At 39.1% G+C, this 18,859-nt stretch overlaps 1 protein-coding gene across 1 annotated transcript in view; it reads left to right on the top strand.

Annotated features, from left to right (window-relative positions):
* The window catches only part of LOC143026407 (2-aminoethylphosphonate--pyruvate transaminase-like), a 49,352-nt gene extending 32,277 nt beyond the window's left edge, over window positions 1-17,075 (top strand). The window contains exons 6-9 of the mRNA XM_076186722.1: window positions 1,623-1,787; window positions 3,161-3,320; window positions 3,451-3,614; window positions 15,825-17,075. Of these exons, the coding sequence (XP_076042837.1) occupies window positions 1,623-1,787; window positions 3,161-3,320; window positions 3,451-3,614; window positions 15,825-15,988 (653 nt within the window). The 3' untranslated portion in view covers window positions 15,989-17,075. The remainder of the gene's footprint in view (window positions 1-1,622; window positions 1,788-3,160; window positions 3,321-3,450; window positions 3,615-15,824) is intronic.
* Window positions 17,076-18,859: the final 1,784 nt, after the last annotated feature.

Genomic DNA, 18,859 nt, shown 5'->3' with positions numbered 1-18,859 from the left:
CGATGCGGTCACCACCCAGCACTTCTAAGCTACCAGAAGAGGCTGGACGACCGTGTTGTGAACAGCTGCCCAGGATGTAACACTTCACCCCATACCATACAACACATAATGGAAGACTGCATTATACACAATCATGCACGCAAACAACACAACATACACTCTATAAAGGATTTGTGGGAAAACCCAGTTTCGGCTGTGGCCTTCCTTGGGGAGACGGGACTGCTCGGACAGACAGTCTAGGGAACGACAACAACAACAACCATCCCCATTCCTCCACTCCTTTTCTTTCTCATTTAAGCAGTTCACTCTAAGCACCTCCTTACCTTTTGTTCTTTTCCTCTTTCTCCATCTATCCTCCACTCTCGCCCTACCTTCCACCAGAAAATGATCTGATATCCCCCCCACTCTCTCCCCTTAGAATATGTACATCCTTAACTCTTCCTATCATAGTCCTATTTACCACTACATAGTCCATTAACACTCTATCTACCACCCTTCCATCCACCACCCTCTCCCGTGTGTACTTATGCTTGACTTTCTTCCTAAACACTGTATTTGCTGTCATCAACTCTCTTTCTAGACACATCTCCACCATCAGCTCTCCACCACGATTCTTTCCTGGAACTCCACACTTCCCAACCACCCCATCATTTGGTTCATTTCCTACCCTAGCATTAAGGTCTCCCAATACTACTACATTGATATTTCTCCCTAATCCCTCTATGCACTCATTTAAATCTGTCCAAAAAGCCTCCCTTTCTTCTACACTCTTCTCACTATCAGCCCCATATATACTTATAAAAACCCACATCTCCTTTCCCAGTTTTGCCTTCATCCACATTAACCTTGAAGAAACCTCCTTCCACTCCACTACACATTTACCTATCTCTTCACTTACTAGTATAGCCACCCCTTCTCTCATCCTCTCTTCACTCCTGAGAACTTCCCAGCTACACTCCCAAACTCACACTCACCCTTCCCTCTCAACCTAGTTTCACTCAAAGCCAACACACCCATCTTTCTTCTCACAAACACACTGCCTATCTCTTCCCTTTTACTTTCATCTGTACTACATCCATGCACATTAAAGGACCCATACCTTAAGGTACTGGTTGGAAAACTCCCAGATCCTCTTATGCCTTTATTTTCTTTAGGAATGTCTCCTGTGGGGCTACAGGGAGAAGGATGCCTAGTCCTAATCCCCATCCCATTTTTGTCACCTCTTACGATTCAAATGGGAAGACTTGGTGGCAGTATTCTTTCCCCCCACCACAGGGGAAATATATATATATGTATATATATATATAAATATATATATATATATATATATATATACATATATATATATATATATATATATATATATATATATATATATATATATATATATATATGTATATGTATAATATAGGTTTCAGAGTTTTAGTAGTACAGCATTAGTGTCAAGAAATATTGAAATTACTTTTTTTTTTTTCTTTGTATGTGGTTGGCTGTAGCTAGAGGCAGAAGCAGAGTGCCACTCAACTGGTGACACTCTGAGTGCATGATAAGAGGTTCCACCCTACAAAATCCATACAGCACCTTCTTCACTTGCAATCTTTAACTCCTTTTTTTTCCAATAGGTGCCATGTACTTTGTGGATGCCATGAGCAGCTTTGGTGCCATTCCTTTAGACCTGAAAGCCAGTCATATTGATTTCATGGTCTCCTCTGCCAACAAGTGCTTGGAGGGCATCCCTGGATTTGCTTATGTCATCTGCAGAACCCAATGCCTTGTTTCTTGTAAAGGTGAAGAGTGCAAATAATTTCTTCTCCTTAATACAGTTTGTTCATCTGCAATGAAGAGTGTCAATACAGGCCTTGTCTATAGTGGTGACTTCTAACAATTATTATTATTATTTTTTCTTTTCTGATTAATGTTTGAGTGAGGTAGAGAGAAGTGAAAGGTAAGCCAATTGTTGTTTGTATATGACACTGTAATTGTAGTTGTTGGGGGATTCATTGAAGCAATTGGTAGCAGAGTTTGAGAGTTTATGTGAGAAAAGAAATCTGAAAGTAAATGTGGGCAAAAGTAAGGTGATGAGGTGCACAATGGGTAATGGTGCATTGGAGGTGGGTTTAAATGGTGAGAGGCTGAAAGAATTGGAGAGATATGAATATTTAAGGATGTGAAAGAAAATGGAGGAGTGGAGGTAAATTATAGAGCAAGGGAAGCAAGTAAATATCTGAGGAGGGGGATTGAAAAGGGTCATGTCGAATAGGTATTTGGGGTTAATTGCAAAGAAATGACTGAGTGATTGTGCCCATGGCACTGTATGGAGCAGTCTTGAATTTTGAAAGAGGCACAAAAGGAGAGCCTAAATGTGTTTAAGGTGAAGTATTTAAGAATTATGATTGGTGTTATGAGGATGGATAGAATGAGAAATATGGTGAGGAGGAAAATGGGAGTGGAAACAGTTGGCAAATAATTAAGGTTGATCACAGAATGCTGAAATGGTTTAGACATACTATTAGTGAAAAAAAAAGAGTGGAAAGCAGAAGTACATGAAGGGAACTTGTGGGGACAACCAAGAATGAGGTGGGTGGACAGGATGAAGCAGACACTGGTTGATTGTCTGTTGTGCAAGGAAGAGAGAATGTAGTATCACACAATCCATCCACACAAAAACACATTCACACGCAGATCAAGACAGGCTTCACAATCATCCCACAGAAAAATCACTCAAGAGAAGTAAGAAATGGAACTGGACAGGCCAGGTACTCAGGAAAGTGTGTAGATGGAGAAAATGTGTCATCAACTGGATGCTGTGAAATGAAAATCATAGAAAAAAAGAGGTCAGACAGAAAGTGGAGAGATGAGACAAAAGTTTCTTTGTCCTGTGGGGATTTCCAAATGATTGGTTAATTGAATCATTCAATTGATCATATTCAGGAACATTAGTTTCCTATTTGTGTAGAAACTGAGATTTTCCTTGATTTCATAAATAGGTAGATCTATTTCTGCTTTTCAGAGGTTTAGCTTTTGCTAGTATATATAAAGAGTATTAGATAACCATTGGTAGCTGGGTAGAATCTTAAAGCATTTAAGCTAATGGGTTGCATTATAATGATGTAGAGATGATTGTCATCCGTTTTACCATTCACTCATCTAATCACATCAGGAAATAGCCGCTCCTACAGCCTAGATATAGTAGACCAGTTTGAAGGCTTGCAGAAGAATGGGCAGTTCCGTTTCACACCTCCAACCCACTCAATGCTCGCATTCCGACAAGCCCTTGAGGAGTATAAGAAAGCTGGCGGACTTCCTGCTAGGAAAAAGAGGTCAGCATTCAACTTCCTGAAAGCAGCAATTAGTAAATATAACAAGTTGACAGTTGAAGTAGTAAGCTACAGTAGATGTAGTCACCTTGTGCTTTCATAATATATATATTTCTTCTTTCTTTTTTCTTAGGTATATGGAAAACAGAGCAGTGCTCAAACATGGAATGAAAGATCTGGGCTTCAGAGAACTGCTGGATGAAGCAGTACATGAGGGTTACATTATCACCTCATATTTCATACCAGAACACCCTAACTTTCACTTTCAAACATTCTACACAGAACTCAGCAATCGGGGTGAGTATAGGTCCTTGTTTTGTGCATGAAAATTCCCAAATTATACTGTTCAATAACAGTTCCTCAAGGGGGTAATGATCTGGACTTACAAGACTGTAAGGTGTATGAGGAAGACATTTTCAGATACTGAAGAGCTTTTTCAGTGTATGTGAAGTTTGTATGAATGGTGAATAAGGACAGCCACCTATGGGAGACCCCTAAGACCATTGCTTTCTTCAGTGGGGCTCCAGATTTCATGTTAATGGAAATAAAGATTTATAAATGGATAACACAACCCAAAGGGATGTTCTTGTCTGCTACATAACCTTTTCAAATGAATGGGGGTGAACAAGTTCCAGCTGTTGGGCCATGTCGTTGAAAAGTTGTGCCTTCCTGCATAACCTTTGACCCCAAGCAGTGTGGCGGGAGACAAGGGGTGATCCTTTGCCTGCAAGGTGCTAAGATTGGAGGGACAACAGATGAGTTTTAAGATGTGTGTTGGGAAGGTGTATGTTTCATTACTCACTGCCTGAGCATGTTAGGACATTACTTGCAGTGAAGTTCGGGGGGATGGCAGTTCAAATCCTGCCACCAGTAATGTTGACCCAAGAGCATGGTTCATTAAGTTCCACATTGCAAAGTCCTCTGTAAGGGGCACTGTCCTAGCTCCTGGTAGGGGGTAGTATCTGATGTTAAACCATATCATTCATATATATGTATTTACCTAGTTGTATTTACCTAGTTGTATTTTACGGGAAGGGGAGCTATGCTCGTGGGGTCCCGTCTTCATATCTCATTTTATCTAAACTATTTTTAAATTCATGTATTGTTTTTGCACACACCACTTTCTCATCTAACTTGTTCCAACTGTCTATTGCTCTGTGAGGAAAGCTGTTCTTTTTAAAATCTCTTCTATAGCTGTCTTTTTTTATTTTCTTTCCGTGTCCTCTTGTATTTCTGTCATCCCATTTTATCAGATTCTCTCTATCAGTAATTTCTATGCCTTTCATGATTCTGTAAATAGCTATCAAATCTCCTCTCTCTCTTCTTTGCTCTAGTGTCTGTAGTTTAAGTTTTTGTAGTCTCTCTTCATATGATAGTTTTGAGAGTGTTGGTGCCAGTTTTGTAATTGCTCTTTGTATTCTTTCAAGTTTTTTTATACATTTTTTTGTACTTGGTGACCATATCGTTGCTGCATATTCCAATCTTGGTCTTATCAGGGTGATTAGGATTTTCCTCACCATTTCTTCATCCAGGTATGTAAATGCCACTTTGATTGTTCTTATTAAATTATAAGTTTCTCCAAAAATCTTATTTATATGTTTCTCAGGTGACATATTATTCATAACAATGACTCCCAGGTCCTTCTCATTTTCTACTTTTTTTATTCCTTCTTTTCCCAAATTATATGATCCTGTTATTCTGTTTTTGCTTTTTCCAAATTCCATTATACTACACTTTTTTGTATTGAACTCCATCTCCCACTTCCTACTCCATTCTTGTACTTTATTTAGATCTCTCTGTAGTGATTCACAATCTTCTTCAGTTTTCACTCTTTTCAGTAATTTTGCATCATCTGCAAAGAAGCTCATATAGCTTTCAATTCCTTCATCCATATCATTAATATATATAGCAAACATTATTGGGGCCAGAACTGTTCCCTGCGGGACACCGCTTATTACTTCATTCCATTTTGAGTGCTGATCTCTTATCACTACTCTCATTTTTTCTTTCTTGCAAAAAGTCTTCCATCCAATTTAGCAATTTACCTTGTATTCCTCCTTCATATTCTAATTTCTTAAGCAACTTCTTATGTGGTACTTTGTCAAAAGCTTTTTTTAGGTCTAGAAATGCACAATCAGCCCATCCATCTCTTTCTTGTATTATATCTATTAGCCTTGAATAGAAACATATTAAATTGGTGACGCATGATCGTCCTTGTCTGAATCCAAATTGCCTTGGATTTAGTACGTTGTTTTTTTCCAAGTATTTTACCCATCTACTTTTGATAATTCTTTCACATATTTTTGCTATTGTACTTGTTAGAGAGACTGGTCTATAGTTGGTAGGTTCTTCTTTATTTCCTCCTTTATATATAGGTACTATATTTGCTTTTTTCCAATCTTCTGGAACTTTTCCTTCTTTTAAGGAACTGCTTATTATGCTATGTATTTTGTCTGCCAGTTCATTCCTGCATTCTTTCAGAATCCAGTTTGCTATTTCATCTGGCCCATGCGATTTTCTGACATCAAAATTACCCAAGTGTGTCAATATTTCATTCTTTGTTACTTCTATTTCTTCCATAGGGGGGACTTTTTCCTTCCACTCAATCTCTTCAGGTTGTATATTTTCCCTTGTAAACACTGATTTAAAATGTTTGTTCATAATTTCTGCCATTTCCATTTCCTCAGTGTATTCAACTCCTCCTTGTCTTAATTTCTCTAAGTCTTGTTTGTTTTTCAGTTTATTGTTTACAAATCTGTAGAATAGTTTTGGTTGATCTTTACACTTTTCTATAACATCTTTTTCATATTTTCTTTTTACCTCTCTGCACTTTTGTACATATTCATTTCTATAACCAGTATATATTTTCCATTTTTCAGGTCTTCTGTCTTTTTTTCCATCTGTTCCAGGCTTTGTCTCTTTTGTCCTTTAACTCCCTACAACTTTTGTTGTACCAGCATTTTACATATTCTTTTTCTTGTTTTTGTCTTGGGACATACTTTTCCACTCCTTTTTTGTAAATTTTTGTCAAAATATTCCATTTCTCTTCCACTGTTGTTTCTTCTTTGTATATTTCTTCCCAGTTTTCTTGTTGGAAGAATTCTCTTATTTTATCAAAGTTTGTTTTTTCATACATCATTCTTCCTTTTCTATATTGTTCATTTCTTTTCATATATTTTTCTTCATTAAGTTCCAGTTCAATCAATATGTGGTCACTTTTACCTATTGGTGTTTTATATTCAATCTTGTCCACTATTCTAGGTTCAGATGTAATTATTAAGTCTAGCCTCGATGGTTCTTCTTCATTTCTATACCTAGTGTTCTCTTGTATCCATTGTGTCATTGAATGGTCAGTAATCATCTCAAGTAGAGCATTTCCCCATGAGTCATCACCACTCTTTACTGTCATTTCTTCCCAGCAGATTTCTTTGCAATTAAAGTCGCCCATCATAACTATTCTTCCTCCGTCTTCCATTATTTTAGTTAATGCTATCTTTGTGTCCTCTAACATACTTTTATGTTCACTCTCCTCCCATGAGGCTGTTTTCGGAGGCACATAATTGATCACAAATTTTCTGCTCTTCTTATCTCGGTCTTCCACTTCTATCATAATCATCTCTACTGTATTCTTTCCATATATGACACCTTTCACGTTTATATCCTTCTTAGTCAGGAACATAACTCCACCCCCTTGTTTTTTCTCTCTGTTTCTAATCCAATAATTGTATGTATCATGTCCTACACTGTTGGGTGGTAGTGGGCCTTTTAATTTTGTTTCTACAATTCCCATTATGTCCGGTTCTTTTTCTTTCAAATAATCATTCAGTTCATTCAATCCTGTTATCAATCCATCTATATTTGTGTAAGACACTCTTAGTTTTCTGCCACTTCCATTGTATTCTCTGTTTCCCTTATGTTTTTCTTTAGTATGTCGAACTGCTTTATTTTCATGTTCACTACTCTCCAATAGAATCTCTCTTTCTCTGACTCCGTTCTTTCCTCGTTTTTTGCCTTAGCTTCAATTCTTTTCTGCTTTTCTGCCTCTCTTTCCTCCTTATTCATTTCTCTTTTTATCCATACCTTTTTATATTGATCATTTGTTGCTAGTTTCCCTGTCTTGGATAGAATTTTCTCTGCTGTTGTTTGTGACCTGAATTTAATCTTAATTGGTCTGGTCTTATCTGTACTATATTTTCCGAGTCTGAATTTTTCCTCAATTTCCTTTATAATTTCTGGTTCATCTTCCTGGACTAATTTTAATAAACTGCTTACTCTTTCATTTTCCTCCTTGATTCTTGCAGTTCTATCTGGGTTATGTTTCTCTTCCATTCCTAATATAATTATACATTTCTTTTTGTCAGCTAATTCTCTTACTATATTCTCCTTCTGTCTCATCACTTTAATAACTGAGTCTTCATTATGTTCTTTCAATTGCTGTTTGACTATGTCAGTGAATGAAACCTTATTCCCTTCTTGAGTTATTCTCCAATTTTTAGCTTCTGTAGCTAGTTTCTCTCTGTTTTCATTACTATTCTTCTTCAATTTCTCATTCTCCTCCTTTACATTTCCTAACTGTCTTTTTAGGTCCTCTATTTCTTCAGTTAAGTTTCTGTTAGCCTTCTCTAGTTGTTCCAACCTTTCAATTCTTTGAAAAATGGAGTCTACGTTACCTAACTTACGCTCCAAGTCCTCGATCACCTTATCAACTCTCTCCTCTAGTCTTATCAGTCGGGGGGGGGGGGTTGTGTCCCCCCCACCCTCTTTAAATCCCTGGAACATATTCTCGTCACTTTCTTCTGTATTGCTCCTCTCTATACTTCTAATCTTTACATTTTTATTAGACATTTGATCCTCGCTAAGTCTTTTGTTTACCTTCCGCTTGTCTGGCTGGTCAAAGTCTACTCCCTCCTCATTTCCTTCCATTTCCCTCAGTAATCCCTCCCCTTTTCCTCTTTCCCTACGTTCCCACTACTCCACGAGCAATTTCCCCCCCACCCTGCAAAAACACTAGGCACTTCTCTTTGCGTTGGGATCCACAGACTTCATTTTTCTTCAGAACGTCTTCTAAGCCGTCCATTCGTTGAAGTGTGTGTGTGTGTGTGTGTGTATTTACATAGTTGTATTATACAGGAAGGGATCTATGCTCATGGTGACCCATCTTTGTATCTCTCAGCATCAAGTTTTTTTTTTATTAAAATCTTGAATAGTGTTTGCACACACCGTTTCTTTGTCTAATTTGTTCCAAGTATCTATCACTCTGTAAGTCTGTTGTGTGTGTATATGTATATATATATATATATATATATATATATATATATATATATATATATATATATATATATATATATATGATGATATGGTTTAACGTCACACACTCCTTCCTATCGGGAGGCTAGGACGGTGCCCCTCACAGAGGCCTTTGTAGCGTGGAATTTAATGAACCATGCCCTTGGTTCAACTTCGCTGGTGGCAGGATTCGAACCGCCCTCACCTCGACCTTCGCCGCAAGTAACGACGCCCTAACCCGCTCAGCCAGCGGGTAACAATTATTATTTTACAAGGATGAATATTTGTTTTATTCTGGCTCACACCAATTATGTTCAATTGCATAGTGAACTTTGGTACAAAGGGGACAAACTCTTCATGATCAATCTTTTGTAGCGAGATGGCAACTTGTATGGTGTTGTAAAGACAATGGTTGGATCCAGAATGCTTTATTGGCAAAATTACAGTCTGTTTTTGCAGATCTACTGGCTCAACTGGTGTGTAACTGAGCCAATTATGTGCAAGGCATGAACCAATCAGGAGCAGCATTTGAGGATATGTCTGCAGGCTGCAATCACTTACCTACCTACCTCCATGCAATCAACACACTTCTTGACCTGGCCTCGTGTCGTCACCAGCACGCTCATGTACTCTGCACTACAATTAAAATAATTGAACCTCATGTAGACAGCAGGAACCTCACAATATTCCCCCCTCAGAAATGATGTTGATTTGGGTTAGCAAGTGGGCAGCCTGCCCTTGAGAGCTGAAATTGGATTGTTGTTTTGAAGGTATGCTGGCTTGAGGGGATCCATCAACACCCAGTCATCCATACCCTTAATTCTCAAGAGGAGGGACTTTTTGCTTTTGTTAAACTACTTCAAAGGGACCTGAGTAGGGTGGAGTGAGTGCCAGCGATCTGGCGTCATTTCTGAAGAAGATGTACTTAGATGAGCGTAGGTCCTTGGGATTATATCAGTGGTTTGCTGGCTTGTAAGTCTGTTGGCAGTGGGTGAATTTTCCAACAATGCAGCTGAACCAATTCAGGTCCTTGTTAGATGGTGTGTCAGGGGAAAAGTCACCTGGGATGACGAGAGGGCTGCCGTAAACCATTTCAGTGGATGAGGCATTGAGACTATCCTTTGGCAAAGGCATTGGTTATGGATATTGCTTCCTGACAATGCAGTGAATGATCAATTTCTGTGAACAGGTAGCAGTTTCCCTCGGAGATATGTAGGGGACCCACAATGTCCATATGGATGTGGGCAAAACAATGCTGTGGCTGGTGGAACATCCCAGTGCCCATCTTAGTGTGTTGATGCGTCTTGGATTTCTGGTAGGCAATGCATGCATGAGCCCATTGTTTTGCACCCTTTGTGATACTGTGCCACACAAAATTTTCCCTGAGTAGGCGGGCTGTGGTGCATCATGAAAAATGTGAGAAGTCATGGATAAGTCATCATATGGTGGTGGTTATCCAGGGGCTGGGGGGCATCCAGTATTGATGTCACAGAGGATAGTGGTGTTGTTAAGGCAGAGTGTGACATCATCCTACTGGATTCCAATGATGGGGGTCCTGCAGGCTGCCAAGTCTGGATCCTTTCATTGTTCTGTGGCAAGCTTGGTGTGATCAAGGCTAATGTGCACTGAGCCTATGATGACTCGTGAAAGGGCATCAGCTATGGGGTTGCACTTGCCGGGGAGGTAGCACAAGGTGTAGTTAAATTCTGCAATGGCAAAGAGGTGACAGCACTGCTGCTGAGACCATTCATCAGATTGACGTATGAAAGCATGAACCAGGACATGTAGTCCATCTGAACCATGAAAGGCATGCCTTCAAGGAAATGGCTGAAGTGACAGACAGCCTGGTGGACTGCCAGCAGCTTTCAAACAAATGAATTTTCTCTGTCCTCAACAGTTTCCTGCTGAAGAAGGTGAGGGGTTGGGGCCATCCTTGGATGAGTTGTTCCAGAACAGACCCAGTGGCATGGTTGGTGTTGTTCCCTAGACTGTTTGTCCGAGCAGTCCTGTCTCCCCAAGGAATGCCATGACCAGAACGGGGTTTTCCCACAAATCCTTTATAGAGTGTATTTTGTGTTGTTTGTGTGCGTGATTGTGTATAACACAATCTTTCATTATGTGTTGAATAATATGGGGTGAAATGTTACATTCTGGGCAGTTGTCCACAATGCAATCATCCAGCCTCTTTTGGTACCTTAGAAGGGCTGGGTGGTGGCCGCACCGCAGTCTGGCCAGGTGGACTTTGTCCTTTTGTGGGAGAGAGGATTCAGAGGGATGGATATCAGGGGGTCTGGCATGCAGCAATGTGTTATCTTTTAGTGTCTTAATAGAGCAGTGAGTGATATGATTATGAATATGTTTCTGGAGGCTGGTATTTGGTGGTTGTGAAGAAAGAGAAGACTATTTGTGTGTGACATAGGTATTAGGTTGTTTTTTTTTATGTTTCTTGGTATGTGTGGGTGTTCTGCTATGTAGTGTAGTGGGTGTGCTGTGTTTGTAGAGGTTACAGCAAGTGTTTGTGTGCCTCTCATATCAAGGTGATCCTTGACTTTGAGGACTTTTGTTTCATAGTGTAGATGGTCTGTAGGTGTTGTATTTGTGCAGCCTGTAATTGTTTTTAGGGCTTTGTTTTGTATGGTCTGAAGGGTGTTGAGGTGTGTCTCACTGAGATTAGATGCCCATGCAGGACTTGCATAATTCATCACTGAGTGTATGCATTGTTTGTATATTGGGATGGGGGTGAGGTAGTATGTGTGAGCAAAATTTGACGCAGCCCAAAGGGATTTCTCCCCGTCTCCTCCTTTTATGCATGGGGGGACGGAGAGGGAGGGTCGCCGATTTAATGAAGCGGCCTTGCTGTGGATGTGCTGTGTCTTGCGACACTGCCTCTGACCCAGGGTAGTGGACAAGGTGCAGGGATGACCCGTCATCCAAGAGGTGCTAAGATAAGAGGGAAGGTGGAGGGGTGTGGAGTGTATTCAGGGATGGAATGGGTGGGAATGATTTTATGCCTTTTCCTTTTTGGCTACCTCCCTTGTAAGGGGGAAAAAGCCTTGGTATATGTATGTATGTATTTATTTACCTAGTTGTATTTTACGGGAAGAGAGCTATGCTCATAGTGACCCACTTTTTTATCTGTCAGCATCCAGTTTGATCTTAAATTATTGAATAGTTTTTGCACTCACTGTTTCCTCATTTAATTTGTTCCAGATATCCACCACTATGTGTGGGAAGCTATCTATAACTATCCTTTTTAAGTTTCTTTTCATGTCCTCTTGTTTTTCTTTTATTCCACTTCAATAAATCATCTCTATCAAGTACTTGCATCCCTTTCATAATTCTGTAGATGGTTAGTAGATCTCCTCTTTCTCTTCTTTATTCCAGGGTCAGTAGTTCGATTTTGGCCAATCTTTGTTTGTATGTCAATTTGGAGAGTGTTGATGCCATCTTTGTCATTGCTCTTTGAATTCTTTCTAATTTCTTTATATTCTTTTTAGTACTGGGTGTCCATAGTGTTGCAGCATACTCCAATCTTGGTCTTATCAATGTAACTAATATTTTCTTTAACATTTCTTCATCCAGGTAGTCAAAGGCCACTTTCATTGATCTTAGTAAATTGAATGTTTCTCCAACTATTTTGTTGATGTGTTTGTCCAGTACCATGTCTTTACTGATAATTACTTCTAGGCCCCTGTCTGAGTTAACTTTTTTAACTTCCTTTGTACCAATTTTATATTGTCCCGATATTCTATTTTTACTTTTTCCAAATTCCATTATACTACATTTCTTGATGTTGAAGTTCACTTCACACTTTTGACTCCATTCCCAGACTTTGTCCAGGTCATTTTGTAGTGATTCACAATCTTCCTCTGTACTTACTTTCTTTAGTAGTTTTGCATCATCTGCAAAGAAGTTCATATAACATTCCACACCTTCATCCATGTCATTTATATATATGGCAAACATCATTGGAACCTATACAGAACCCTGCAGGACTCCACTTATCATCTTTTCCCAGGTCGAGTTCTTGTCTTTAAGTACTGTACCACCCTCATTTTTCTCCCATTCAAGAAATCATCCATTTCAATAACTTTCTTTGTACTCCACCTATTGTTTCAATTTTTCTTAGTAGTTTTTTGTGTGGTACTTTATCAAATGCTTTTTTTGTAAATCTAAGAAGGCACAATCTGCTTATCCATCCCTTTCTTGCATTATTTCTATTAGTCTCAAGTAAAAGCACGTCTAAATCCAAATTGTAGTATTAGTTTCTTTGTTTGTCCAAATGCTGTTCCAGTGATTGATTTATGTGTGTTAAGTCTAGGTGTGCATTTATTTTTTATGTTTGTGATGTGTTGTTGGAATGACATGGATGTATTGTATGTTACACTAAGAATTTTCAGTGTGTGTGTGTGGTATTAGAGTGTTGTTGATATAGAGATGAGGTATGTATTTGTGTTCTTTTGTTCAGTTAGTGAGAAGTGTTGCTGTAGATTTGGCTGGGGCTATTTTGAGTCTGTTTGTAATGAACCATGTGTTGAGTGCATCAAGGTATGGCTGTATTATTTCTGCAGCTTTGTCTGTATTATAATGTGTGCATGTGATTGTTATATTGTCTGCGTAGGAAGAGATTTGTATTTCTGAGGTGTTTGGTGTGGGTATATCGTGCATGTATAGATTAAAGAGTGTGGGGGATAGAACTGAGCCCAGTGGTACTCCATTCTTAATGTTTCTGGTGTCCGATGATTGGCCATCATATGACACATAAACATTCCTGACTGCCAGATAATTGGCCAGCCATCTTCTGGTGTTATTGTACATGTCTGTGTTATATATTTTGTTTGTTAGATTGTGGCAAGGGATAGCATCAAAAGCTTTATTAATGTCTAATGTTATGAGAAGTGTTCTTTGATAGGGCCTATCTGAATTGATGCTGCCCTCTTAGATTCTTTGTGTGAGGTTTATCAGAAGAGTGTTTGTGGAGTGTAGTGGCCTAAAACTGTGTTGTGATTCAGCAAGGGGAATATGTGGTGTGATGAGTTGAAGTATGAGGTGTTCATTGACTTTGGAGTGGGTGCAGAGAAGTGTGATTGGGCAGTGTAGTGTTGGGATTGTTGGGTCTTTATTGGGTTTGGGATGGTGATTATTTTTCCATGCTTCCAGATGTCGGGTATAGTGTTGTGTGAATAGCTGTAGTTTGCAATTTTTGTGAGTGCATGTATACCTTGTGATCCAGTGTGTTTTAGGTGGACATTAATTTTGTTGTCAGGGCCACAGGCAAATGAGTGCTTGAGATTATGTATTATGTGTTTTGTCTGACTGTCTATGAAGGATGTATAGTCTGAGTCTGTGGGAAAGTCTTTCTTATGTTGAATGGTGCATTGGTCGTCAGGGTGAGAAGTGAGATGGCTTGCCTGTGCAAAATTATTTATGAGTGTGTTTGCTTGTTGTCTGTTTGAGGGTAAATTATCTGTTGTTGTGGTTATTGCTGTGTGAGTGTGTTGTATTACTGTTGGATAGTGTAATGCTGTTGAGTGTTTTGTATAATTTGCTGGTGTTTGTTTTGTGATCAAGCATATTGACAAAATTTGGCCAATTTTGTGTTTTCTATTCATGTGTTTTATTGCTAGTCACAGTGTTTAGTGTTTGTTTTTGATCTGCTATGTTTTGAGGGATAGGTGTGGGCATATTGTGTTTAAGTGTTGGAAGAGTTGGTTGTGAGGATGAGCAGCTTGGCAGGTGAAGTAAAGTCGAGCAGGGCTGTGGCAGCCAGGCCAAATTGGCCACTAGCTCTGATTGGGCCACTATCTTGCCCATAGATCAAGGGCCACAAGGCCATTCAGGTGCAGGCACTAGAAGTGGAAAGGCAAAAATCCAGCCAGAGCCTCAACTTTGGCTAGGCCCCCCTTACACACCCTTGGGTCCAGCTTCCTTACATGTACCTTGCAGTTTTCCATGAATGGTTCTCTCCATCTGAGGCAAGATTGGACCAAATCAACAACAATTTTGCTAAAAAAAATCTTGCAAATTTCGGGTCATTTTGGCCACTGGCCCCAATTTGGCGTGGCACTATCTTACCCACAGGTCAAGGCCCATGAGGCCTCCTGCAAATATCATTTGGAGACCATTCAGGCAAGGTGTGGATGCTAGAGGCAGAAAGGCAAAAATCCAGCCAGAGCCTCAACTTTGGCTGGCCCCCAACCACATGCTATTGGGTTCAGGTCCCTCACATGTACCTCACAATGGTCTGTGTATTGGGCCAAAATGGCTGACCCTTGTGAAATTTTGGCTCAGATTGGGCCACTATCTTACCCACAGTTCAAGGGCCACTAAGGCTCCTCCAGGTATCACTTGGAGATCACTCAGGCCAAAGGTCCCAGTGCTAGAGGTAGAAAGGCAAAAATCCATGGGTGAGATTTTTGGGTCATTTTGGCCAATGGCTCGGATTGGACCTCTATTTCACCTTCAGGTCAAGAATTGGACCAGGACATTAAATACCACCAATTTCCAAATTGGGTTTAAGTCCTGGGCCCAAATGTTCGCACAAGTCAGTGGTTGGTGAGTGTTGGATTAAGAGACCTAGGTGTACAAATCATCAAGATTTTAACAGGCCAAGGATATTTCATCATGATTCAGATAGGATAGTCATAAACTACTGAGATGTAAGTTTGGCTGAAAGGAAGATAGAAATGACTGGCAATTTTAGTCATGTAACCTTCTCCCTACCACAGATCTTGACAGACTTTTGTAGTGAACCAAAGCAGAACAACCTTGGTATGAAAAGTGTGAGGTTCATACTGTCTACATGAGGTTAAGGTAGTTTAGTTGCAGTGCAGAGTACACGAGCATTGTAGTGACAGTACAAGGTCAGGTCAGGAAGCATGTTGACTGCATGGAAACAGGTAGGCAAGCACCCCCCCCCCCTTGTCAAACTTTTTATCCTTGCTGTAATTTAGGACAAGTATTATTCTAGCTACTCCTAAGCAATTTAATTCACCCTCCACAGTAAAAGAATTAATCCAGTGACTGTGGCCAGTTCATGGATCTCTTGAAGGAGAGAACTGGAGCAACAGAATGATTCTAGGTGTTGCAACAAAATTTATTCAGCTAAAGGAACCTCCCCCGCCTCCTACAGCAAGTATTAAAAGAAAAATTGCCCACAATCTTTTTATTGTTTCACAATGTGTTTTCTAATTATTTACATTCATGTTGCCTTCCTTCCAGACTATGTAATCTACCCGGGCAAGGTCTCCAAGGCCAACTGTTTCCGCATCGGCAATATTGGTCACCTGTTCCCAAGTGATATGAAGAATCTCCTTCACACTATTAAAGAAGTACTCAACATCATGGAAGCTCATCCACTTCTCACACCACAAGAAATAATGTGATGCACTGGAAGCACAGTTCACCACCTGACCATTTGGTCAATGGCTATGACATCAATAATCACAGTATCAATGGCAGCAACAATAATCAAGAATAACAATTCTAATATAATTCATGATTGTGGTCTCAGGAGAGCAAAGGGTAGAGTTGGAGAAGTATGCATAAAGTAATGACCTGTTCCATGAGAGGGATGTATCAAGAATTAACTGATTTTGCTGTTTGAGTAGTAGTATGTGCATCCATGCAAATATGTACACATACAGGGAGGAATGTTTGCACATCAATGGAGAGATAATGGTACTCCTCTTGATTCAGCCACAGTATGTCTTCTTTTATATTGATACTTTACTGTACTGTACTCATTTGCAGTATTTATATTCTTCTAGATTAATCGCACATGGTGATCTTGGGCATGTATTATATCAAAGAACTAATGCAAATACATATTAAGTCTGTGGTATGATTGACAACCCAAACATAACCCATGTATATGTAACCAAATGACATAGGACCAGACTTCAGACTGGTCCGGCAGAACTACTAGGTTAGTCTACGAATACCTATATATTAATTTCAAGTTAATTTATCAACTTCTTTTGTCCTGTTGTTGTTTTTTATTGTTTTTCCTCAATTTACCCAAAGCCCCCTCCCCCTTTTTTTTCTTGCACTTATCTTCAGCACGTTTACTCATTCCCACGTAAATGTAAGGAAAGATTCCATTTCTTCATATATCCAGAGGCATCAATAAATTTTTCCTATTCTGTTTCTTCAAAGAATTTCTTCAAGCCTGAGAAAACTGCCTTCCCAAAGATGAGTCAACTTTGTGTAATTCATTCCTTGGCTCTAGTTACCCTTTCGCCATCTGAAACTCAAATGTTACTGGGTCACTTTTTCCTATAGGGCAGTCCAGACTCATGGAAATGCCACGCCCTCTTATCCAAGTCACTTTCTTTACCCATTGAGGCTCCATTGCAATGTTCAACAGAGTATTACCACAGGAATCTCCCTTGCCCCTTGCTTCTCATTGCTTCCAGTTGACTTCAATGCAGTCTCCCTGTAGGACTATATAATACTCGAGGCGTGTTTTTTAAGTATTTTGAAATAAAAATTAAACAAGTAGACTTTCCGTAACAATTTTATTTTTACATGAAAGCCTGTACTGTAATCTACTTTTCAACAAAATTACGGAATCATCTGACCGTGTTTAAGTTTGTGAGTATTTGAAATCCCTCCTCCGATTGAGAATGCCGCCGACTGAAATATGTGCTGTGATTCATTTTCTTACTGCTAAGGGCATGAAAGCGGGCTGAAATTCATCATCAGATCAGTGAAGTGTATGGAGAAAACACGAGTGATGGGATGGTGCGGAAATGGGTGAGAGCTTTTAAAGATTGCCATACAATTGTGCATGATGATATTGAATTTCACTTCCCACTTTTGAGTCCATTTCCAGATCTTGTCCAAGTCTTGTTGTAATGGGTTGCAATCCTCCTCCGTTTTTACTTTCTTTAGTATTTTTGCTTCATCTGCAAAGAAATTCATATAACGCTCTACTCCTTCATCCATGTCATTTATGTATATAGCAAACATGATCGGGGCCAGTACTGATCCCTGTGGGACACCACTTATCATTTCTTCCCAATTTGAGAATTTGTCTCTAAATACTACTCTCATTTTCCTCCCAGTCAGGAAGTCTTTCATCCATTCCAATAACTTTCCTCTGATGCCACCTATTGATTTTATTTTCCTTATTATTTTATTGTGTGGTACCTTATCAAATGCTTTTTGTAGGTCCAGAAAAGCACAGTCTGCCCAACCATCTCTTGTATTATGTCCATTAATCTTGAGTAGAAGCAGATCAAGTTTGTTGTACATGATCTTCCTTGTCTGAATCTAAATTGATTTGGATTCAGTATAGTTTTTTCTTCCAAATATGTAACCCATTTATTTTTTATGACCTTTTCACAAATTTTTGCTACTGTGCTTGTCAGGGAGACCAGTCTGTAATTTGATGGGTCTTCCTTGTTTCCTCCCTTATAAATTGGTACAATGTTTGCCTTCTTCCAGTCCTGTGGCACTTTTCCTTCTTTAAGTGAGAATTTAATTATATTGTATATTTTGTCTATTAATTCTTCCATGCATTCTTTCAGTATCCAATTTGCAATTCCATCTGGACCATGTGATTTTCTGATGTCAAGGGTTTTGATTTGGTGGCTGATTTCCTTTTGTGTTACAATTATTTCTTTCATTGAGGGGAATCTCTATTTCCTCAGTTAGGTGAGTTTTCTATTGCGAATACTGATTTGAAATGGTTGTTCATAATTTCAGCCATTTCCAGTTCTTCTGTATATTCATGTTTACCTTGGTGCAGCTTTTCTATTTCTTGTTTGTTCTTCAGTTTGCCATTTACATACCTGTAAAATAGCTTGGGTTCTTGCATTTTTCTATTATTTTTTCATAGTTTCTCTTTTCATCTCTGCGTATTTTTACATACTCATTTCTTAGTTTGATGCACATTTGCCATTTGCTTGTTTTCTTGTCTCTTTTCCATTTCTTCCAAGCTTTGTCTTTTTAATTCTTAGTCTCACTACACCTTTTGTTTTACCAGCTTTTTATGTATGTTGTTTCCATTTTTTGTTGTGGTATGTATTTGTGTGTGTGTGTGATGGGGAGAATCATAGAACCATAGGAAAAGAGGAGATAGTTGTCATATGGATTGTCTAATGAAGGTAGTTATAGTGGAATGACTAGTGAAGTTGTTTAATATGTACCTAATGGAGGGAAGTGGTCAAGTAGACTGAAAGTGCACATATAGTTCCACTTAAGGGAAAAGGAGACAAATATGAATGTAGTAGTTTTACATGGATCAAATT

This window comes from Oratosquilla oratoria, chromosome 6 (genome assembly GCF_046742065.1).
Source record: "Oratosquilla oratoria isolate Oo_2021 chromosome 6, ASM4674206v1, whole genome shotgun sequence".
Lineage (NCBI taxonomy): Eukaryota > Metazoa > Arthropoda > Malacostraca > Stomatopoda > Squillidae > Oratosquilla > Oratosquilla oratoria.
This window is presented reverse-complemented; position numbering and strand designations above follow the sequence as displayed.